The 24,421-nt window shown below is 35.1% G+C and overlaps 1 protein-coding gene across 1 annotated transcript in view; it reads right to left on the reverse strand.

Annotated features, from left to right (window-relative positions):
- Positions 1-22,566, reverse strand: part of TRAP1 (TNF receptor associated protein 1) — a 64,116-nt gene extending 41,550 nt beyond the window's left edge. The window contains exons 1-4 of the mRNA XM_001370096.5: positions 20,265-22,566; positions 11,120-11,284; positions 9,980-10,062; positions 8,282-8,422 (exon numbers count right to left, since the gene is read on the reverse strand). Coding sequence (XP_001370133.1) covers positions 8,282-8,422; positions 9,980-10,062; positions 11,120-11,284; positions 20,265-20,361 — 486 coding nt within the window. The 5' untranslated portion in view covers positions 20,362-22,566. The remainder of the gene's footprint in view (positions 1-8,281; positions 8,423-9,979; positions 10,063-11,119; positions 11,285-20,264) is intronic.
- Between the last annotated feature and the right edge of the window lie 1,855 nt (positions 22,567-24,421).

Raw genomic sequence — 24,421 nt, forward strand, 5'->3', positions numbered from 1 at the left:
TGATCAAAGGAAAGAGGTCTTTCTGATTACTCAGCAGAAAAGAAGAATAGACTAATAAATAAAGAAGTGATTATTATCCTGGAATGTCAAACCCCAAACTATATTTTACCCTATTCCTACCTTTAATTCAAGATTCTTAAAAATGTTACCTCAGATCATCATGGGAGAGATCACAATTGAAGGCATTGGAAGGAACAGACTATGCTGGTTTGGCCAACTCTATGCTAGAAATGCTAGGATATCATAAAGATATTAAATAAAATTGTTTCTGGCAAACTTGTGCCTAAAAAACAAGTATACTTTTCTTCCAGAGAAATAATATAACCTACCCAGAAGAGAGAAACTTCCCTAATAAGTATAAGAACAGTCTCAGAAAAAAAGAATGCATTTGCCACACCAACAATCTTAGGGGAAAAAAGAACAATTTGATCACTGTAGATTAAAAAAACACCACAAAACTCCAAATTGAAAACTGGGAATGTCATAGAATAGATCTAGAGTTTCCAAGTTAAAGAAAAAAAATACTATGAACAAAGAGGGGAAAAGGAGATGCAGTCAGGAGTGCAGAAGACTATGTTCTAGTTACTAAAAAGCAGAGGACTACTTTGAAAACAAGAGTCTGCCCCATATCAAAAGACTTATAATCAAAAATAGTATATCTGAAAAACTGAATGTAATTCTATAGGGGAAAAAATAAGTGGATTTTTAAGTAATTCAAATAATTTTCAGATAATTCAAGTAAAACCAATGAAATGCAAATAATAAAAGCAATGGAAAGCTTGAAAGGTAAATACACTTAGCAGCAGAAGGAATAGATGTGTCAATTGATGCAAATTTTTTTTTATTTTGAAATAAAAATTTTCATCCTACTATCACTCTTTTCTTTGCCTTATGAAAAAAAAAGAGAGCACTGTGTTGAAGCAGCCTGATCCTTTGAAATATTCTTGAGTTGGTCCTTCTGGTGTTAAGCAACTAAGAGGCTAAATGATGATTATTAAATAAGAACATATGTATTTTTAAAAAAAGCTTACATATCTAAATTAGAAAGAATACAAATGTCTCTTCAGAAATCAACAGTTATGGTTATAAAGAAAGACAACAGAGCTTGGGATAGCTTTTTTCTGTTCTTTAAAAAGAAAGAAAAATGAAGGGGAAAAGGAATACATTAGGCAAGAAACATACAAGTGTTATGTAGTGGGAGTGGGGGCATTTACTATTTCTCATCATTGAGACTAATCAGAATAAAAGTATGAAAACATAGAGAAGGAGGTGGGGGAAATGGGATTCTCTTAGCTGAAAACGGAAAAGGATAATGAAAATATGGTTTGGTGTACAAATATATTACACAGGAGGTGAAAAGATAGGGAAGAAAACTGGGAAATGGGAAAGAAGTGAAACAAACCAGTCTAATAGGCAGGTCATAAAGCACCCCACCCCACCATCTTATGAAAAAGAGAAATAATGAGTGAAAGAGGAAAAATCAGTGATCTGGGTCTTGATATTAATTATTGTCCTTCACAGTTATTAGTCATTTTTATAATTTATTTTTGACTCATTGTTCAAAATGCCATTAAGCCTCTAAGTCTGTACTTTTTGCTTATGCACCAGAGTCATTATTTTTACTGTGTTATGGTCTCTAAAACATATGTTCGATACTTTTGCTTTTTACATACATTTATAATCTCTGTGGCAGAGTTGATTTTTTCAAAGATGTCACACAGTGCTAAGAAACATGTATATATTTTAATGCTCCCATTCATTAGACACACAATAAATCTTTTAGTTCTAAATTCTCCAACAGTTTTTCAGTTCTATAGTTTTCCTTTTATTTTTCTTTTGGTTAAATTGTCCAGCTCAAAGAGAGGAACATTAAAAGCTGCTTCTACTATAGTGTTATTATATAATTCAATTTCCTTTATAAATGGATAATGCTAAGGCATTTAGTACATTAGTACATTATATTGTTATTGGTTCACTATATAAGGTTTCTCTAAGGATAACAAAATTTCTTTATGTCTATTGATATATTGTGAATTTTTACTTTTCATTCATTTGATAATATAAATGCAATTCCTATTTTTCTGGAATTGTCTAAAGCATGGGTAAATTTTTTTTTCAGCTTCTGTTTTGATTCTCTGTGGGTCTTTGCTTTTTTTAGAAGTGTTTCTAGTAAGCAACAGATTATTAGCTTTTATTTTTGTATCCATTCCACTACAACCTTTTATTTTATTGGATTGCTTAATCCATTTACATCTGAAGTGATCAAGGTTAGCTTTATGTTTTCCTCAAACTGTTTATTTGGTGTTTTTTGGTCTTACCCCCCCCCTTCCTTGTCATTCTCTGCAATTATTTTTGCTTAAATTATTTTAATGCAATTCCTCTACCACAGTGTAGTAGCATAGTACTACTTTCTCCACCTTGACTATCCATTTTCTAGTTAGGAGATTTTAATTAAATTACTTTTTCCTTTACTTATATTTCTTCTTTTTTGTCTTTTGTCTTTTCCTTCTCAATTAATTAAAAATCTCTTTCTATCCTTCCCTCAAATTTCTTATACTTATTTGGATTTGTTTTTTTCTGTGCCTTTTTCTAAGAAGTCTTTCTTTGCTTTTTCTTTTCATTAATTTTCTTCACTACTATGTTGTTTACAAAAAAAGCACACAAGATACGAGATAGGAATACACTTTTATCAAGCATGTTTCAGGCAAATTAAAAAGCAAAGAAATAGCAATCATGACCAAGACAAGGCAACATCAAACACACACACACACACAGAGCTAAACTACATTTTATTTAAAGGCACCATAGATAATGAAATAATATCCGAACTTTTGAAATTTTTGTAAATGAAAAGTTAAGGGTTCTTAACCTGAAGTTCACAGACACAGAGGGGGGAATCCATGGATAGATTCAGGAGGCCTATAAACTTGGATGGGAAAAAGTTACTTCATTTCAATATAATAATCGGTTTCCTTTATAATCCTATTTATTTTATATATTTAAAAATATTATTGAAAAGGGGCTCATCAGGCAGCCAAGGGGACCATGATGTAAATAGTGAAGAACAGTAAAGAATTAAGTACTGGATAGAAAATCTAATCAAATTACAGGTAGAAAAAAAAGCTAAACTCTAATAGTTGTGATTTTCAATGACTATGATTTTCCATTTCAGAACTAAATAAATCTTTAAAATAAATAAATAAAAATATAAAAGTCAAAGATCTGAATAGAATTTAAGAAAAATTAGATATTGATTTCTGGGGTCAGATTGAGAATATAAAATAGCGTCTTTACAAAAACTGACCCCATGCATTAGGATATTAAAACCTCATAAAAGAAATGATGAAGAGCATAAATAGTAAACACATCATTTATTGAACACGATACAATAAAAATTATAATCTATTCTTGAAGAAAAGATACAAACTTACATAGAAATTATATAATTATAAAGAACAAGGATCAAATAGATTATAGAAATGATAGATAAATATTAAAGAAAATTTCAATAAAGGGACAACAAAACAACAAACAACAACTTCCGGGATGCAGCCAAATTAATCACTGGGAGAAAATTTACATTGTAAATAATTTCATTAAGAAAAGATAGAAGGAGCAGAACCAGGAAATCATTATACACAGAGACTGATACACTGTGGTACAATCGAAGGTAGTGGACTTCTCCATTGGTATCAATGCAATGTCCCTGAACAATCTGCAGGGATCTAAAAAATACTATCCACAAGCAGAGGATAAACTATGGGAGTAAAAACAACGAGGAAAAGCAACTGCCTGACTATAGGGGTGGAGGGGATATGACTGAGGAGAGACTCTAAATGAACACTCTAATGCAAATACCAACAACATGGAAATGAGTTAGAAACAGGAATACATGTGATAACCAGTGGAATCGTGTGTCGGCTACAGGAGAGGGAAGGGGGATGGGAGGGGAAGAAAATGATCTTTGTTTCCAGTGAATAATGTTTGGAAATGACCAAATAAAATAATGTTAAAAAGAAAAGATAGAAAGGAAAAATTTTTTAAAGAAAATATAATAAGCAAAGATAAAAACAAAAAATCTAAATTGATAAAAAATTTCTTTGGGAAAAAAGAAATTTTAGATAATAACTTGGTTCACAAAAGGGGGGGAGGGGATGAATCAATATAACAATTATAAATACTACTATACCACTAAAAAAATCATTTGGTCCTTGAGAGTTACTATGGTTGAAAAACCTTGTGACCAACATGGTAAAGAAACTCTCAGAACTTAGGCTGGTGTTCAAAGGATCTGGACTCTTACTAGACCCATATTCCCTTCCAAAACCTATTCTTCATTAGTATCAGGACCTCCAATGCCTCTATCCCTCAGTACTCTTGCCCTAAATCTACTTTCTTCCCTTCCTAATTTCAATCCTATCACTGTTCCAACTTACACTATCCTTTAATGCCAAAACCCTTGCTCTTTTGTTCTTTATCAACATTCATTCCTAGTCAAACTCCAACTCTGAATTCACTGTCACTATCTTCTATTCTTATTTACATTTGGCTGAACTGAGACACAGGAAATCATACCAGAAAAACAACTTTGAAAAACTTGAGAGCTCTGATCAACGCAATGACAAACCATGACTCCTTAGAACCAAAGATGAAACAAATGTGACAGAGAAAATGCAGAACAAGACCAATATAGGAATTTGTTTTTCTAGGTAATGCATATTTATTATAAGGGTTTTCCTTTTTAAAAAAATGTTTAATAAGGGAAGTGAGAAATAAATGCTTGTAAAAAAAATTTTAAGGGGGAAAGAGAAAAGAGTAAAAAGAATACATTAAATTATAAAGAAGGAAAGAAGTAGTGTAACTAGCTATTTCTCATAAATGAGGTAGATAAGTATACAAACATGGAGGAAGGGGTGGGGAAAGCCGGCATCAAATTTAACTCCATTCTTATCTGAAAAGGAAAAAGGAGGATCAAACACACACAAAGAGTTTGGTATAGAAACACATCAAACTCAACTGGGAAACAATCAGGGATGAGGGTGTTATTGAAAGGAAGGATTATCAGAAGTGAGCAAAACAGTCTTCCTGATCTTGAAAGGAGCATTAAAACAGGGTCAAGGAGGGAGAATAGAGTCAAGAACTAGAATCTAAGAGGGTTCCCATCAATTGGGGAATGGCTGACCAAATTGTGATAAATTAATGTAAAAGAATATTACTGTACTATAACAAAAGACAAAAGATTATTTCAGATTTCTGGGTAGTATTAAAGCAAAAAAAAAAAGTGAAGTGAGCAGAATCATGAGAAAAATTTATGCAAGAAAAACTACTGTAAGAAAAAAAATAGCTTTGAAGAGCTTAAAAATTCTGATCAATGAAATAACCAATGATATTCTCTATGACGTAGCACATTACACATATCTTCTGACAGAGAGATGATGGACTTGGGATGTAGAAAGAGACATACATGTTTGAAAATGGATTCATTTTGTTTGACTATGCATTCTTTTTTCTTTCTATTTTTTAAAGTAGAGAGAGGAATCATTAAAAATACTGATGTTCCCGAAAAAGGGTCATTAAAAAAAAACAAACAAACAAACAAACAGAAACAGGGCAGTTTTGAATGGAATATGTACAACATTAAATGTACTTTAAAAAAAATCAAATGGTGTGAAATGGACAGTCACAGTTTCTTTCATATAGTCCCCTTTTGTATTCTGTTGTGTAATGATCTTATGCTGGAAATGATCTTTTTTGGTATTTAAGTTAAAAATTGAAATTTTTTTTCCAAGTCAACTTGACAAATACAAGGTGGATGCAGCATGGATATATAGCAGTTTGTAGAAGTGTGCCAGCTTGTATCAACTCTGAGAGCTGATTATTACATTTTCAGTAAGAGCATTTACACCTTAGAAGTCAACAAATGCTACATACTCTGCAGAACTTGATTTATTGCCCTGTGGATTGAACAGACTTGAGAAAGTGATGGAGAAAATGTTAATAATACAAATTAAATTTAAAGGTACATGGAGAGCCAATTGTTAAACATTTAGTAGCATACCATTGGCAGTTTTTTTAAACTCACAGCTCTCTATGATTCCACTGTGTGAGTTGGCAATCAAAAATGCTAATAGAACCTTGAGCTGTATTGTGAGGCATTAAGCTCAGTACTATATGATTTCATTATATTCTACCATGTCCAAACCACATCAGGAAAATTCTAGTTCAGTTCTGGGAGGACACTGAGAAGCTGGAGAGATTCAGAGGAAGGCAACCAAGATAATTCAAGAACATAAAGTTTAAGGAGGAGAAAACTTAGAGAAAGCATGAATGCTGTATTTAAGTATTTGAAAAGCTGTCATATGAAAGAGGGACTCAACTCGCTCTACTACATTCCGAAGCAGAAATCTAGGAACAACATATAAAAGTTGCATAGAGACAAATTTAGGCTTGATGTCAAGAAAACCATCCTGACGATTGCAGATATACAAAAGAGGAACTGGTATTAGGTATTCCTGGATTAAGCAAAAGGTAATCACTTTGTAACAATATCCTTATTCAAGTACATTAATTAGCTAGATTTGCCACTAAAGATCTAACTGGTACCATGGCTTTAACAAAATCAAAATGGAATGGAATTTAGAAAACTAGATAAAATACCAAGAGCAAAAAATTGTTAGTAAATCAAACCTCAAACTATATTATGAGTAATTATCAAAATTATTTAGTACTATTTAGGCATGTAGAATCAAACATTCAATCAAACAATAACCCAGTATTTGATAAAACCCTAGAACATAAATCACTTGGGTAAAAACTGCTTATTTGATAAGAACCAGAACAGACACCTTTCATATCTCTGTTGATAGTTCTTAACCAATGACAAAAGATAAAATAGTAATCAAAATTATTATGAAATTACAAAATTTTGTTCATGAACAAAATCAATGCAAGTAGAATAAGAAGGGAAACTGTTCAATGGAAAAAATAAATCACTGTATCAAATATATGTAAATGCCTAATATCTAAGATATATAAAGAATAGATACAAATAAGATCAAAAGCCATTCTCTAATTAAAAAAGTAGTCAAAGGATATAAACAAATAGTTCCCAAAAGAATCATAAATTATTAACAATCATATAAAAGCCTGCTTCAGGTAATAAAAAGAAAAATCAAAAAAACTCTGAGATTTCACCTCATTGCTAGCAAATTAGCAAATATGATAAAAGTTCAAAATAATTCTTGCTGGAAGAACTATGAAAAGCCAGGCACACTGTTCAGGGAGCTGTGAATTGGTCCAACCATTCTAAGCACCAATTTGGAATTACTCTAAGAGAATTACTAAACTGTCGATACCTTTTAACCATTGTCAATTATATGACCCAAAGAGATCAAAGACCTATATGCACCCAAACACATATTGTAACAGTTTTTGTATTAGCAAAGAATCAAAACCAAAATAAATGTCATTTGATTCAGAGACAGCTGAAAAAAACTGTAGTACATGAATGTAATGGAATATGAATATGCCAGAAAAAAAATGAATATGAAAATTTCAGTAAAGTACAGGAAAACTTACACGAACTGATGTAAGTAATCAGAACCAACACAATATAAATGACTATAAAAATGAGTTTCAGAGAGGCAGTGCCTACTATGCGCAAGAATTGTGCTAAGCATTTTGCTATCACTGATGAAATCTGCATAAATCATATGTTAAATGTAAAAAAAAAAGAGAAATACTTCAAATATGTTTTATAGATCCTCTCTGAAGATCTATGAGAGAATGTGAAGAAGAATCACACAGAATGAAAAGGCAGAGATGATTTAGATCTATATAGAAGAATAGAATGCTCACACTGATAAGCAATCAAATTTTAAAAGTATGCAAGGCCAAAAAAAGTTCTACTTTTGTCACTAACTAGCTGTGTCATCTTAAATAATTCAATTAACTTTCTGAATGTTTCCTTATCTGAAAATAAGAAAGCTGAATTTGACTCAATTTAGTTCAGGTACTTAAGTACCTACTATGTCCAAGTTAACCATGCTTGAACTCTAAAGTTTTGAATTCTAAGGTCCTATATTCCCAGAGACTTATTATCTTAGAACAAAAAATGCAAGATGTCTACTCTCTGAAATTAATAAGTAAACTATCTCCACTGGTTATAATGTACCATGTGTTACTCCATGACCTTTTTATAGATAATACCATTAAAAGCACTAAAAGAGAAGGGAAGATGATTTCTCTAATTCTATAGGACTTAGTATTTAAAAGGAAATACCTGGATTGTAATGGTGCCTTTTTCACTGTCTGTCTGCAAGTGAATCTCCATTTCTGGCAAAGTCTGGCCTTCTGACATCAACTTATGGCGCAATTTTTCCAAGGCATCACTACTATTGGAGATCAATTCTCGTATAAATACCTATTGAAAGAGAGATGATGGAAGTAAACTGTAGTAAAAACCATAATACTGTATAATTAGAATTTTGAACCCCAGAACTCTCCTAACTTTTCATGTTCCTTCTCACATTATGTACTAACATAGAGAGGATATAAGTTTTGGGTAGCTCTGCCTTCACTCTTCCCACCCCCCCACCCCCCATTGCATCTAGGAAAACAGGCTTTATGCCAGGCAGGAGAATCTACACACCTGGGTTTACTTTTTGTTAGATAATTAGGTTTGAACTTCTATTTCTTTTAGTTTATTTTCTTTCTATTTCAAATGATTATTAATAAACTTAATAAAATATAATACTTGGAGTTATTGGATATTAATTTTAATCTTACAATAGTTAGCTACAATTAAAACCATTCCAGAATTGGGAATGACAATCATAGCATGCTTGGTTCTTTGGACTTAAGGGTTTTCCTGATCTTTTAACTAGAAAGAGGTTTCTCAAAGCAGTTCCATGAAACCTTTTCAAGAGGGATAAAAAGGGAATATTTTCTGAATTAATAAATTTTCAAGTTATAGAACCATCATATAAATTTCTAAAGTCGAAGTCAAGGTAAATGCTAACATAATTCTTTAAAAATTATTCCATATCTCTACTATAGCATATATGAAAAAGATCCTCTGCTTCTTTTTCAAATACTGATTATCAGATTATATTTCTATAAAACTGAGATCAATTATATTCTACAAAAGTATGGAGGACCTTACTATAAAATCCATTGTCAGGGGCAATGAAAACAAGATAATTACAGACTTCACCTTACAAATATCTACCATACAAAATTACATGCAATAATTGAGAGTATGTGGTTTAACCTCAAGCTGAAGTACCTAAAATGGTGTTTACACAATAGTATTTCTTCCCTTTCCTTCCTTCTTTCTATCAATCTATTATATATCTATGTATCTATCTATGTCTTATCCTCCTATTTTACTCTTCTCTGTAACCTTCAATGCTCAATTGTGTATATCTCTGTATAGCAGTAACTGGTTATACACACATATATTTATAACTTTTCTATTCTTTCTTTCTCAAGTGTTCTATCTCTCCTGTGAAATTTCTGAACTCAGAGAACTTGCTCCTTGGAAATATAGCACAAAGTAGGTACTCCACAAAGATGGCTGATTTTAAGCAATCATCTCACATATTTCCAAAACTTGGGGTACTTAGGTAAGCATAATGAACACCAAGAACAGATCTACAATGGAATTTTAGATACACTTTAGATTTAAATTAACACTCCTTATCAACCCCAGTCAGGGGATTTATTGATTTAAATTGTCAACAAAATAAAATTGATTTCCAGAGTCAACCTCGGCAAAGGAACAGCTGAGTGTATTTATCTGAGAAACTAGAAATAGATTTCTGTTTAAAGGATTCTCTAGTACTTTAGAACAGGGCCTGCCCAGAGTTCAGTATTTTCTCATAGCTAACATATATCTGGCATTCCTCAAATTATATAAAAATACAGTTTTGCCAACAGAAACAATGTCAGCACTGGGAGTGATTAACAGGTACCATACCTCCTTCTCTGAGTACAAGGACCGAGCAACAATGTCCAAAAGCTTCTTTGTCTCAGCCTGGAACTCGTGTTTTGAGACAGAACCTAGTAATTAATGACATACACAACCACTAAGCTCTAATTTCTGTTTTCCTGAAAGGACATATAAAAATGATTGGAGAGGGAGTAACTTTTAATGATTCTTGTTATTCTTTTTTTAAAAAGTGAATGGTTTGAAGGAAGTCAACATATTAAAGGAATACACAAATAAATCTATTTCCTACCTTCACCAATGGACTCAAACTTTCTAGAGCTCCTTTTCATAATAGGGTCAAAAAGAAACTTAAGTCTATAGCTAGGTCTCAAATTGTGCAAATAATTCATTCCCCTGAAGTGGATGCTTTATTTGAATTCACATTGCATATTTCCACTGGGTATCATGGAACCCAATAAAATATTTCATATATTGAAAACTTCAAATGTGAATTCAGATACATTTTTTAAATGATTGTATCACCAAACACATGCTTTAAAAAATTTGGCAATTACTTTAAGAGTGTGGAATTGGTCTTAGATATTCCTTTCATGGGCTACATACATAACAGCACAATTACCTGGCAACCACTAGGGTAAATTTTTTACATTTGATTATCTGCCCGTAGACCATATCTAAGAAATTGCATCTATCTTCATCCCTTTCTATCTCACACCCTCTGTTTTAACGTTGACGCTGAAAATCAGAAATGGAAAGACTTCAACAATAGCCATGAAGAAAATCTTTTATAAAGTTTTTAATCCCTAGAGAATGAAAGCTATAATTTAAGAAATAAATCCTTGGAGAAGCTCAGACAGTAACTTCCAAGTTTACATCTTACCTCTGAAGACCATTAGTAAAATCATCATTTAAGGGGATGGTACCACATCCCCTAGTTTTATAGGCAGCCACCAGAGGGTGTGAGACACATTAGGATGAAAGCCAGAAGTCCTTGCTGTACAGAGATGACACATTATTTTGGTGGGAAAGTGAGAATACCCATGAATAATATAGGTTTGCTATATTCAAAGTAAATAGATAGATCTATCACCTAAATGCCTCCAACATCTCAACTATTTCCTACTGCTGAGCCCAATAGCAACATCCAAACCAATTCCTGTTCAGTACCCTGTACAGTCTCTGTGCTGCTGATGATAGTACGCAGTGGCTCCTCCTTTTTATCTTCAGCTGCTTGTGTACTATATTTCTGTCCACCACATATGTTAGTAACAACCATGTTCCGCACAGGGCTCACAATCTCAATATTTCTCCACAGACATGGAGAGAGTCTTCCTGGAAAAAAAAAATTCAAATTGATTGGGAAATAATAATAGTATTTACATAGCACATTAGAGTTTTCAAAGTGCTTTAACTGTTAATTCCTCTTATCTCCACAACAACCCTTTGAAGTAGGTGATATTTTTATCCCCATTTTACAGATGAGGAACCTAACCATAAAGAGGTAGTAATTTCCCACAGTTCACATAACTAAGAAAATGTCTGAAGTAGAATTCAAACTCGGGTCTTCCTGACTTCAAGTTCTGAGTTGCATCCAAAGCTTCATCTATTGCCCAACTAAGAAATATGAACAGGTTACTATATTCTAAGTATGTCCTCTGACAAAAAAGGGTTTGTATTTTTCTAAAGCTGCCAATTTTTCAAAAGTACCAATAATCCTACAAGGAATAAATATAGTAATTCAAAGTATTCCTATGTTTTATTCAAGTATATTATTCTGGTTAACCTCCCTTTTACATTTCAAAAACTTCAATGCAGTCCAGGATCTTGAGGAAATTTCACAAAACACAATTCATTTATACCTTGGGTCTCTAGACTTGGAACCTCTGTCCATGAACTGCTACACTGATTTTTCTTATCTGTTCAACAATCTTTTCAATTCAATATGCATTTATGAAATAACAAATAAAAGGGCTAGGTGCTAGGGCTATAAAGATTAAAAAAAAAAACCCAGAACCTTTTTTCAGAAAGAAATTTTCATTCTGCTGGAAGGGAAAGAACATATACACAGATAAGTAAATACAGAATAAGTGCAAGAGAAAGAAAAAACTAATAGCAATGCGAAAGAAGAGAGGTTCAGAAAAAATCTCCCAGTATGACGTGGCATATAAACTTTGCTTTGAAGGAAACTAGGGATATTCTTTGTGGAAGAGAAAAGGAGGAATACATGTGAGGTATAATAGATGACCCATGCAAAGGCATGAAGGAGGGAGACTGAATATCCTGTACAAGAAAGAGGTAAAAAGTAGAAAAGGTGTCTTCACTGAAAGAATATGCAAAGGACAGTGATATGAAATAAGCCTGGAAAGGCAAGTGGAAGCTCTAAATGTCCTTTATTAAATAATTCCTATGTAGTGAGCAATGTGTATCTCAATAAAAGTTAGATTATTAATGAGTGAAGGAAGGTACAGAGAAAGGAATGAAAGGACACAGAAAGAGAGAGACAAGGTAGTGACTCTGCCTTCCTGGAACTAACCATTTAGCAGAGAAAAGACAGGTATATAAATACAATAAAAATTAAAACATGTGCATAAGATACCAAGAAGACCAATTCCTTTGGCTGGCAGCCCAAGTATTATTCTTTAAGTTTTTGTTCATTTTTTAAAATTAAAATGATCCCCCCTGCAAATGTTCAAATATTAACTTTTTTTCCTCTCCACCCACCCACCCCACTACAAAACCCTTATAACAAATAAATATGCTAAGCAAAATAAATCCACGTTGACCAAATGTGTCTAATTCTGCATATTAATATATCACTTCACTGGCAAGAGGCAGGTCAATCATCAGTCTTCTAAAACTAACACTGATCATTGCATTGATCATATTATAGTATAAATTACTCTCCTGGTTCTACTTACTTCACTTGGCATCAATATGTACACATTTCTCTGAAATTGTCTCTTTATTTCTTAAAATATAAAATCTAAGGCAGCTAAGAAGCTCAGTGGATGGAGTGCCAGACCTGGAGACAGGAGGTCCTGGATTCAAATATAGCCTCAGATACTTTCTAGCTGTGCATCCCAATCCAGGGCAAATCACTTACCCCAATTGCCTAGCCCTTAACTCTTCTGCCTTGGAACTGATACTTAGTCTAGATTCTAAGACAAAAGGTATGGTTAAAAGAAAAATAACAATGGTATTCCATTACATTCATATGCTATAATTTGTTCATCCATTCCCCAAATGATGGGTATCCTCTTAATATCCAGTTCTTTGTCACCACCTAAAGGACTGCTATATTTTTTGCACATAATAGAATCTTTTTTTAATCTCTTAGGGATATTCCCGAGTCAAAGATATACTGAACATTAACCTTTAAAGAGCCATTCTAGCCATTTGGTTTGAATCAAAACTTTATGATATGTTTCATTCTTACTTAGAAAGTTAAAATGGCAAAGTCAATCAATGCTAAATTTCAGTGGATTCAATTAGGACAAAAAAAAAGTTGAGCAAGACATCCACTGGAAGAACACTATAGCAAAAGAGCAATCAATAACCTGATATTGTAGTAGCTAGGTTATATTTCTGAGCGGGAATTATAAAGGCTAAAGGATGGTCAAGAAAGCATTTATTAACAAGCATTTATTAAGTATCCACTATATAAAGACATTGTGCTAAGTAGACCCTGGGGATATAAAGATATAAAACAAAAGTCTCTCAGTTTCAAGAAATTCATATTCGGTTTGGAATAAAGGAATTGTAACACTTATGTGTTTTAAAACCCAATAGTTTCAAATATACCCACATAAAGAAATGTCAATTTTTTAGGCAATTATACATAGATTATTTCAAAATCCTCCTAATTTCCCCATCTTCCACCCTTCCTTCCCAAATATATATTTTATGTGAGTGACAAATGAGTGTGCCAACATAAATTTAATTATCAGTCTCTGTATTGCTAAGAAACCAAAGTAGTTGGTTTCTTATTGTCTCTCAGACCAAATCTAAATATCTCATTCTGGCACTGAAAGCCTTTTATCAATTGGTCCCACCTTTATTCTTCCATATCAGTCCTGTTGGTCTGCTCACTGTTCTTCACAAAGTCTTACTTATCCTCACTTGTTCACATACTGTCTGACCCTGAAGACTGAAAAGTTCATTCTGACTATGACTTCTTCTCCCTAAGGATGTATGGGGTGTTCAGGTAAGACTAGTACCTCTGGCAGGAGGGCCTGCTAAGCCCTTTTCAGGGCTGCTTTCCTTCTTTGGTGTCTACCTGGCACCCAGCTCTTACCATGGCTCCAAGAAGCTGTAGCAGCCTTAGCAGCCACACCCCAGCAAACTGTCCTGGCAGGTTTAACCAGATCGAAGACAACCAATTCCATCAGTGAGGTAGGAAGTGAGGTAGGAAGGTGTCTACCCTAGGTATGTGGAGACATCCCCTGTGGAAGGGGCACATGAGAACAACTTGTACTAGTGGTCATGAAGGTACCGTGGTTTCCTGACTTCAAGTTCTGCGTTTAGACCTTAGAGCTTGGTTAGATATTGAAAACACCATCTTGCCTTTTGTGGAAGAGAGTAAGTCTGACAACTTTGTGTAACTCTGCCTCATTTAAATCCAATTCTCGTACAAGTCAAGATATCACCCTATGTCATTGATCCTTTCCAAAAATGAACACACACACGCGCGCGCGCACACACACACACACACACACACACACACACACACACACACACACCCCTTCCCATACCGGCAAAGTGCTATACACAAAATCGGTATTTGCCAATGCCTGTTGACTTTCTAGCCCAAACAAGGTTTAAACAGCAAAAAGGGGGAAAGGCTGCCAGTTATTCATTCTATTTATAAGTAATTCATGCTTCATTTCCATTGAAGAACATTTAGTTAATAATGTTTCTTCAAAGTCTTATTCTTTCCAGCTTTGTCCATCTAATTTTTCTTCTTTCAAAAAAACACAAACTCTTTCAGGGACCTTTAAATACCCTCCTGACTTTCATTTTCCTTAACTAAGGTTAGTCCCTTGTCTTCCTTTCAGCCTCTCTTCCTCCATCAAATAAAATCAGAAGGGTGGAGGGAAAAACACAAGTTCCATAGCAAATAGAAAAATCCAATGAATGAGATGTCAAAGTTTTGGGCTTCCCTTTTCATCAAAACAAAATTCAAAGCAGAATCCAGAATTGGGAAAAGGACAATAGTGGTTTCCAAAACAGATTTCAATATATCCCAGTACAATTCCAAGGTTACAATAATTAGAAACCTCCTAGTTATCAACTACATTTCTGGTAAATAAAGATATCTAGAATTATTTAAGTCTCAAATAGATAATGCAACACTATTTAAACCAGATACTAAATATGTTATCTACACTGCTTCTTCCTTTGCCTTTCTCCTCCAATACCTCAAAGGAAAAACCACAAACCTCAATGACAGATTATAATGCTCTAGTGTTAAATTATTAGGTGGTTTAGGTCACACAAAATAGGAAGCATTAAGAGACAGAATATGCCACAAAAACAAAAAAGGCCCAGGGAAAAAGGACAATGCTAAAGATTTCTCTCCAACCTAAATCCTACCTATCCTACAAAGCTCGACTCAAAACTTTTCTTCCTTTGTGAAATCTACCTATCCTGGCTTCACATCTCTTTTAATTTACCAGATACACCTAAAAACTTAACTCTTATATTGCTATATTTAACTTTTTGCATATTTATGAACTCTTATCTTCCCAACCAGATTAGAAATTCTTGAAACTGCTCTTCAATCACCAATGATTTAACTGCCAAAATCCTTCCTTCCTTCTGTAATACTGTGGAGATATTTCTAGTTGTAATAAATGAGATACTCTGGCTTGACTAGAGATACTAGGGGAAACTTCAGGGTGCCTAGTTATAATAGGGAGATACTACTACTAGGGGAATACTTGAGGGTGTCTATCAATTCCCTAGATGGTTAATTGATTAATATTTTTCCTACCCTCCTCCTCCCTCAATACCACCCTTCACCACCCTCTTCTCAAGCTTTTAGCTTCGCCCCTCCCCCCCTCCTTCCTTGAGTGGACTATGAGATTTATGAGGAAAATACTCTTTTCTCTTCCTTTCTCAAATAAGATGCTATTTCTTTCATTTCTGCATCACTTAATCTGTCTCTGCCTTTATCTTACTTTATTGCAATGGCTATCACTCACAGATACACTGTCTTGCACAAATTTTACATCATTTCTCTTCTTTTTTCTTTTTCAACTGTAGCCACATTCTCACTATTTCTTCTATCTCCAGGTGTCACACTATATATCTTAAAACCCTGGCTTCATAATTCTTTCCTAACCATATCTGAGTACTTGGGTTTAGCTCCAGAGTTAATTGCATGCTGCATCTCTTGCAAATCATTAGCTTGCTTTGAGGACTTTAATTTGCAATGTGAACAAGTGGACTTCTTGTACCTAGTTTGTAAATTTTGTGTATTCTTGCTGTTACTGACTTCATATTTCTTTTTTTTTAAAGCAATTTTTAATCAAGTGACCTTTCTTGTGGCAAAAGAAACATTCCCTAGTCTCTATCTGCACTGGTTTTTTATCTGTAACTAGGTTTCTAGTTACTAGATGTTGTATAATTCTTAACTGTGTTTAGTCTCTTGATTTCTTCAATCTCCTTTTCCTTCAAATTTTTCTCAGTCATTTCTAACTTTTCTTTTTGGTCCTGGCCTTGTTTACTTTGTTCTGAATTACTATCATGTAACTAAGTTACAGTCTCAGGAAGTTCTATCAGGCTGACCAAATCATACTTAGGGAAATAATGCTTGAAGAAATCTTTTAAATTAGGTGTACAACCCCTTAGAAATTGCCTATGGACATGGCTTGAAGATTCTTCACTATTTGTTTCTAAACCTAAGATTGATTCAGCCATAGTTGGTCAATGTATGTGGCAGGATGTTCCCCTTGGTTCTGCAAGATCTTATCAAACCTAGTCCATGCATTTGGTTTTGAATAGCCTGGTTTATGGCCTGAAGCAAGTACTAGATAGGACATGCTAGTAGGATTAGCAAAGTCCATTATCTTCCCATTGCTCCTTAGTTGGCAAGCTAGTTAAGCTACTATCAGTCTTCAGGAATTGCCTTTGCTCATGTGGGCTAAATAATTCAGATAGTAAGAACTCTACATCCTCAAAATCAGGATCAAGGATCCTAAAAGCATGTTTCAGCTCCTTTTGGGATTTGAAAGTATTTTCTAGAAATTTTGGGAAATGTCTTTTTATGGATTCAAGTTCCTGTGAGGTGAATTGCCTGTGAACCTTGGATTGAAGCAGGTTCACCAGCAGACACAGGGAAGATAGGATCACAGGAAATTAAATGGACAATACATAAATTTATGCACAAGCTTTTGCAATTAAAATTAGAAGAGAAACAGTTAACTGAAGAAAAAAATCTTTGCATTAATTTTCTCAGATAAAGGTTTTATATCCAATCTATATGAAGTACTGATTCAAATATATAAAAAACAAGAGCCATTTCCCAAAAGAAAAATGGCCAGAGGCTATGAACAGGTAAATCTCAAAGAAAAAACCCAAACTATCAAAAAGTCCTATAAAAAATTACTCCTAATCAGGTACATTAAATTATTTGTCTTATCAAAGAAATAGTAAATGGCAGATATGGGATTCATTTCAAGGTCTTCTGACTCCAAATTCAATCCTCCTTTCGTGGTAACTTACTACTTTAGTTATTATTGGTTTAGATTTATGCACCACTTTAATTCTAATAAAAAACCATCCCTTTGCTTTTCATTTTTTAATCTCTGAAGTTCAAAGGTCCTAGATGACAAATGCTTGATATTTAAGAAAACTTGTATATGTAATATGATGAATTTTTATTTTTAATGAACACTTTCTGTAGCAACATGTGAATTACTACATACTGGAATATATAATAATCACAATTTCTACAAATAAAGTTATGATAATTGCGTTTATATTTCTGGAATTCAGTGTTTGGAAGACATGCTGAAATTCACCTTTGTCACTAACTCATTCTTATCTTCATTCGACTCTTATTCAAAACCAATAGTTACATAAACTTCATAAAGACCCCCCAAAACCCCCAACAATTTGAGGTTCCACATTTCCTTTATCAAAGATTTGCAAAGACAATGAAAAAGGAGAAGGCCAACTGTTGGTTGGACTTCAGGAAAACAAGCACACTGATGTACTATTGGTGTTGTGATTATTTCTAGTCTTTCTGGAAAGCAATTTGAAACTATGATCAAAAATCATTAAACTGTGCCTACCCTTTGACCCAATGACACCACTACTAGGTTTCTATACAAAAGAGACTAATAATAGGATTTAAATGTATAAAAATATCTATTAACAGCTCTTTTTGTAGTGTCAAAGAACCAGAAATTAAGAGGATGTCCTTCAACTGGGAAACAGATGAACAAATTACAGTATACAAATGTTCTAAAATACAACACCATAAGAAATGATCAAAGGAACAAATTCAGAGAAATATGGTAATATCTACATCAAGTGATGCAGAATGAAGTGAGCAGAACCAATGAGAACCATGTATATGATAAGAGCATGGAAAAAAATAACTTGAAAGATTTTAAAATACAGTGATCAAATTCCCTTTCCAGAGGACAATAAGAAGTTGTTCATGCTCCTGATACTCAAAGAATGTTCAGACATTTTCAGAGAATCACTGTCAAAGTTTATTTTGGCTATGCATACAAGATTTTGTTGTTGAATCAAAGAAAATAAAGGAAGGGAGAGAGGTAGGCAGAGAAAATGGCTTTTAGGGTTGCCAAAAGAAAAAAGTCACTGAAATATTTTAAGTACAAGTGTCAGAAAGAAGCCATAGGCAAATAAATAGGCCAGGCTTTAGTTATATGTTGACTTTATTATATTCTTAAAAAGGAAAAGGAAGATGTAGATAGAGATTTGTAGTTTCATACATAATTTTTCTTCTGTTCTATGTACAGAATATGAACATTTTATTTCATGTTTAAATTCAGAATTTAAAGTTTTTCTTCATCTATGGATTATGATGGGGGAGATCTGAAAACAGACTTCATCAAAAGTATGCTTAATACCTAATGTGCTCAAAGTATGACTTCATAATGAATTAAAGAATGTCAAAATCTTCCATACTCAATATCAAATCACATAAAACAAGAGACTGCCGCAAGACACAATTCATATTAAAAATTATTTTAAGTAAAAGTTGTAAAAAAATAAAGTAAAAGTTGTAAACTTATTGTATATTTTAAGAAACTTATTTTAATTTGTTAGTTAATTCATATAACTGTAGAATTACCCAAACTTTCACAATTGCTACCAATGGTGCCACCTATGCACCCTTACTTCCAACATTGGAAAAGCTGATGATTTAACTCTCCTCCAATCTCTCATACCCAATTAATATCATTTCTCCCTGCCCACCTCACTACCATCCTTATGGAGGCAATTAAAATCTATTGCATTAGCCTCCACTTCCCTTGGCCAAGATTCTTCATGGCAGACTAATTTTATGCATGATGTAGTTAGTTTTAACTCTGCCCATAACTTTTATTACCCACTAGGTAATTTTCAAATTCCTTAACTTGGCATTCAAAGTTTTCCTGCCTTATTTCCCACCACTCACCACAACGTGATCTAACCTCTACACAAACTAAAATGTTCATATTCATCCTTAACTTCAGACCCGAGTTCTCTTCACCTTGTCTTCTTTTCCAGCCACTTTAATTATTCCAACTCAAAGTCACTTTTCACAAGGGTCTCCGATCCCCACAAGCTTTTCATAATACTTTACACTTGCACCTTTCAAATACTCGTGTCCTATCATAGGTCCTCCCTTCTTCAGACTTTTAAGTATCACTAAGGCAGGGGCCGAGTCTTAAATTTTTTTTTTACTTCCTCCAGCTTCTACCACATAGACCGTGTTTAACAAACTTCCGTTATTTGAAATATACAACTTTTTTTTGAAGCTCCCACTAAATAATAATAGGGCCGAATCCCAAGACCGGAAACAACACGCCTTAGTCTTAAAGGGAAAGTTAAAGAAAAATGTTTGTGGTCTCCAATTAACACCTTCCAAGACCAGTCCCACTTCTGAAATTCCACGTGGGCAAAGTCTCCGGCCCGGTCGCCCGAGTCCTCAGGGGTCAGCCGTGGATCCTCCCCAGTCCCACTCCCCTCCCCCACCCCAGCCCACCGCAGCGGTCCGCGCTTCACTAATTCCTCCCGGGAGGCCCGAGGAAGCGGCTGGGGGCGAGAGTCGCCACCCCTGCCGGCTCCTTACCTACGGCGACAGCCCGCAGCCCCGGCTCCCTTGACCCGAGCAGAGGCCGTAGGTGTCGGCCCCCGAGCAGCAGCAGTGCCCGGAGCTCCCGCGCCATGTCCGACTCCCGAGAAACGACTTCCCCACAGTGAACTGTTGTAGGGGTCGAAGAATGAATAGAACAGGGATCGCGAGTGAGTTAAAGACAAGCCTGGAAATCAGAACGAGGCAGCAACCGGGGACTTCACAAGGCGCGTGGCGTGGACCGTTTACGTCACCTGGAGCGACAAGGCTGTTCAGACCATTTGCCTGCAGGGCGGCCGCCCTCTGGATCCTCAGCTTCTCCAGTGACCGTCGGAAACTTTCCTAGCGACTGAATCGCATCTTCTGCATCTCGTCCTGGGGCACGATCAGTCGAAAAGAATGAGATGTGGGTGCACCTGCTCCCACTCCGGCCAGGCTTAGGCGAAGACGTACCCACCATAGTGTGAGCCCAGAAGGGGACCTCGGTGACCTTCTGTCCCGTGGTCAAGGGCTACGGTCCGCCTGCACGCTCCCACCCCGCACCTCTGTGGGGTTGTGGTATGACCTATGACCTGTGACGCGCCAAAAAGAACTGGAAGAAGGAGAAACAGACTTGTCACCCTGATGTTGTGGATATTGAGTGTCAACGGAACTTGTGCAAATCGTGGCTCATTGTCCTGTTTTCCCATCTGTAAAAAGAAGGGTTTAGATCAGCTGCTGCAGTTGCAAATGATGAAGACCACCAGGACTGACACATAAAGTTTGCAAAGTTCTGAAGATTCGTTATCTCACTTGAAGTTCTCTTTAAGGACCTTCCCATCTCTCCTGCTCAGACTGGCATTTACTGAATCCAAGTTAGAAGAAAGGTGGTCTATATCCTAAAGAGATTATTTAAAAAGGGGGTAGGGGGAGGACCTACTTGTGCAAGTATTTATAGCTGCTCTTTTTATAGTAGCAAAGAATTGAAAATTGAGGGGATGCCCATAAATTGGGGAATGAGGAAATAAATTGTGGTATATGATGTTGATGGAATACTATTGTGCTATAAGAAATGATGAGCAGCATGATTTCGGAAAAAACTGAAAAAACCTACATGAATTAATACAAAGCAAAATAAGCAAAACTGGGAGAGCATTGTACATAGTAACAACAATACCCAAAGCTGATCAGCTGTGAAAGACTTAGTTACTCTCAGCAATACACTGATCAAAGACTTAAGTCAAATAATGCTCTCCACCTCCAGAGAAAAAACTGAGGCAGATCAAAACATGCTCTTTTCCACATTGGTTTACTATTTATTATATTTTTATTTTATGGTATATGCATATTCTCTTAAAACAGTGACCTATATGGAAGTATGTTTTACATGATATGCCAAATTTAAAAAAGAGAGAGTGAGAAGTCTTTTAATCAAGCCCCTATTTGTCAAGGCCAAGAACCCTTTTACAACATCGGACCTTTGTTTCAAAGCCTATAGGATGGTGGAAACCTACCACCTCCTGAGGAAAGTCCACTCTGCTTTTGGATATCTCTATTGAAGAATTTTCTCCTTAAAAATGCCTCAAATATGCCTCTCTGCAACTTCCCCCAATGTCACATCCCAGCAGGAGAGAATCTCATGATGCAGTCAGTCCAGATTTTTGCTGTGGCCCTGCTGGCCCTAGGAGCATGGGCTGCTCAGAATTCAATAGAAGTCTGCGCGCTGCCCAGCCTTCCACCAGGTCTTGTCAACTATAACTGATTGTAAAAGGGCATGTGAGGATACAAATTACCCCCAAGATCTGAAATGCTACAAAAAGCACTACAGCTGGCTATTTATGAACCCCCACAGAAAAGAAGCCTGATATGTGTCCCCTAGCAACCTCTTCTTCCTCATCTGGGGACTATCTGCTTTGTGATGTTACATAAAAGACTGACTAGGACTGTGATGGGGAGGTTAAATATTGTGTTAGCTCTTATGGTCAAATATGTACCATGCCTATCAAAGCTAAACCTGGTTGAAGTCCTGTTGTGATTAATGGTGCCCCAAGAAAAAGCAGACTATCACTTGTGAGGAAGATCAAAATTGCAAGGGAAATGAAAAGTGTTGTTTTTCTGGCTATGATCTAAGGTGTATGGAACCTATCCCAGAGGAGCAAAAAGAAGTAACCAGAAGCTTTCACAGAGAGAAAAATCCCATGCCAGCCCTCTAAGAACTGAAACAAGACAACAAAAAACAGCTCAGTTGACCTACTCTCAGAAGTCTATTTTTTCCTGGGGCTCCAACCCCTAAAGTTTAATAAAGGCATTGACTCTGAAAAAAAAAGTTCTTTCCCTTGGGGTCAAACAGAACTAATCCATCTTCCATATGAGAGCTCCTTAGATACTTGAAAACAATGATCATATTTTCCTTAAGCCAGGCAGATGTTACCTAGTGCTTTCAATCACATCTCACTCAGTTCATTCCCCATCTTGAGAGCCTTCACCGTTCTAGTCTCCCTCCTTCAGATATTCTAGTGAATGAATGTCTTTCCTAAAATGTGAGGCTTAGAGCTGAACACAATACTCCATGTGTAATCTCAGTAGCACAATCAAACAGCAATCATTTAATATCTACTGAGTGCTTACATTGCACAGGGTATTAAGCTATAGAGAGACAAAAATGAAATAGTCCCTATCTCTAAAGAGCTTACATTTGATCTGAAGGAGATAACACATACATATATAATGTAAATGTTAAAAACTGTGAATGCCAAACACTTTAAAGGTTTTGGCCAAACTGTAAGGATAATTTTTAGTGTTTTGACTTAAAATCTAAAATAAGTGGTGGCCATGGGAAATTCCCAAATATGAAAACACCCAAGTCAGCTGGGATTTATGGAGATTTTAATTAATATAAATGAAGGAATTAAGGAAGGAGAGAGAGAGAGAGAATAGCCAAGCAGTAGAAAAGGGCCTGAGCCTAAGGGAGAGAGAGTCAGTCTTTACAAGATCGTCTCCAAGGAAGCTCCAGTCCTCACTTCCACTCCGAACTACAACTTCTAACTCCAACTCAAATACCCTCTCACTCCAATCTCCTTTCCCCCCTTCCTTTTAAAGAAATTTTCTCTTATTATGTCACCTCCCCTAAATTTAGAAGCTTTTTTCCCAGGACTGCCCATTCTTAGTTCTCACCTTCTTTTGTTCTCACCTTCTCTGGTTAGATTCAATCCTCTGAGTACTTCACACCTCTTTTGTTAAGCTTTCCTTTTGTAAGTTGCTTGACCTTTTAGTGATTAATTTAACCTTTATAGGTACTTAGCACCCTTTTGTATTAGATCTAAAAATAGACCTAGCTTAAAGTTCTAGCTTTACTATAAGGTGTGAGTTAGGGACTTTCAATTGTTCAATCAGAAGTTTTCAACTTTATCTTCCCCTAAGGCACTGTCTGAGTAGGGTGGAGTAATTTTAAAAGTTCTCAATACAGTCCTGATCAAGTACCTCCGTTGTTAAAAATGGGGAATAGTTTAATCAAATCTTCTAAAGTACAGTCTGAGAAATTTTTAAGATTCACGATAAATACATCCAAAATAAATACAAGGTAGAATAGAAGGCACTAATAGTTGAGAGATCAGAAAAAAGTTTAATGTGCTTGAACTAAGCTTTGAAAGAAATTAGGACTTATAAGAGTCAGAGGCAAAGAGGAAATATAGTGCTTTCTAGGTGTAGGGACCAATCTGTGCAAAGACACTGACTACTAAGATTGGAAATACAGTGATTTATGACAAAATCTGTTTTTACCTTTATGTTTCTGGGGCTTAAGCATGATGCCTGAGAGAAAATACCTAGTAAATGCCTGGTGACTCAATGATTGACTTTCATAGTTATGACTAAGAGGTAAATTCTTTACCAAAGGGATAGAGCAATCACAAAAGAACAAATAGATTATTTTAATTTTATCACATTGAAAAGCTTTCGCAGAAACAAAATTAATGCAAAATAGATAAAAAGGGAAGTGGTCATTTGGGAGGGGAACACTTCAAGTCAATTACCTCTAAGATCAAAAACACAAAATCAACCCACATAAAAAGACCAAAAGCCATTTCCCAATGAATAAATAGACAAGGGAAATGAATGGTTGTAAAAAGAACTATTGTAAATTATTAACTGTATGAAAGACAATTTCCAAATCACTA

The sequence above is a fragment of the Monodelphis domestica genome, chromosome 7 (assembly GCF_027887165.1).
Source record: "Monodelphis domestica isolate mMonDom1 chromosome 7, mMonDom1.pri, whole genome shotgun sequence".
Classification (NCBI taxonomy): Eukaryota; Metazoa; Chordata; class Mammalia; order Didelphimorphia; family Didelphidae; genus Monodelphis; species Monodelphis domestica.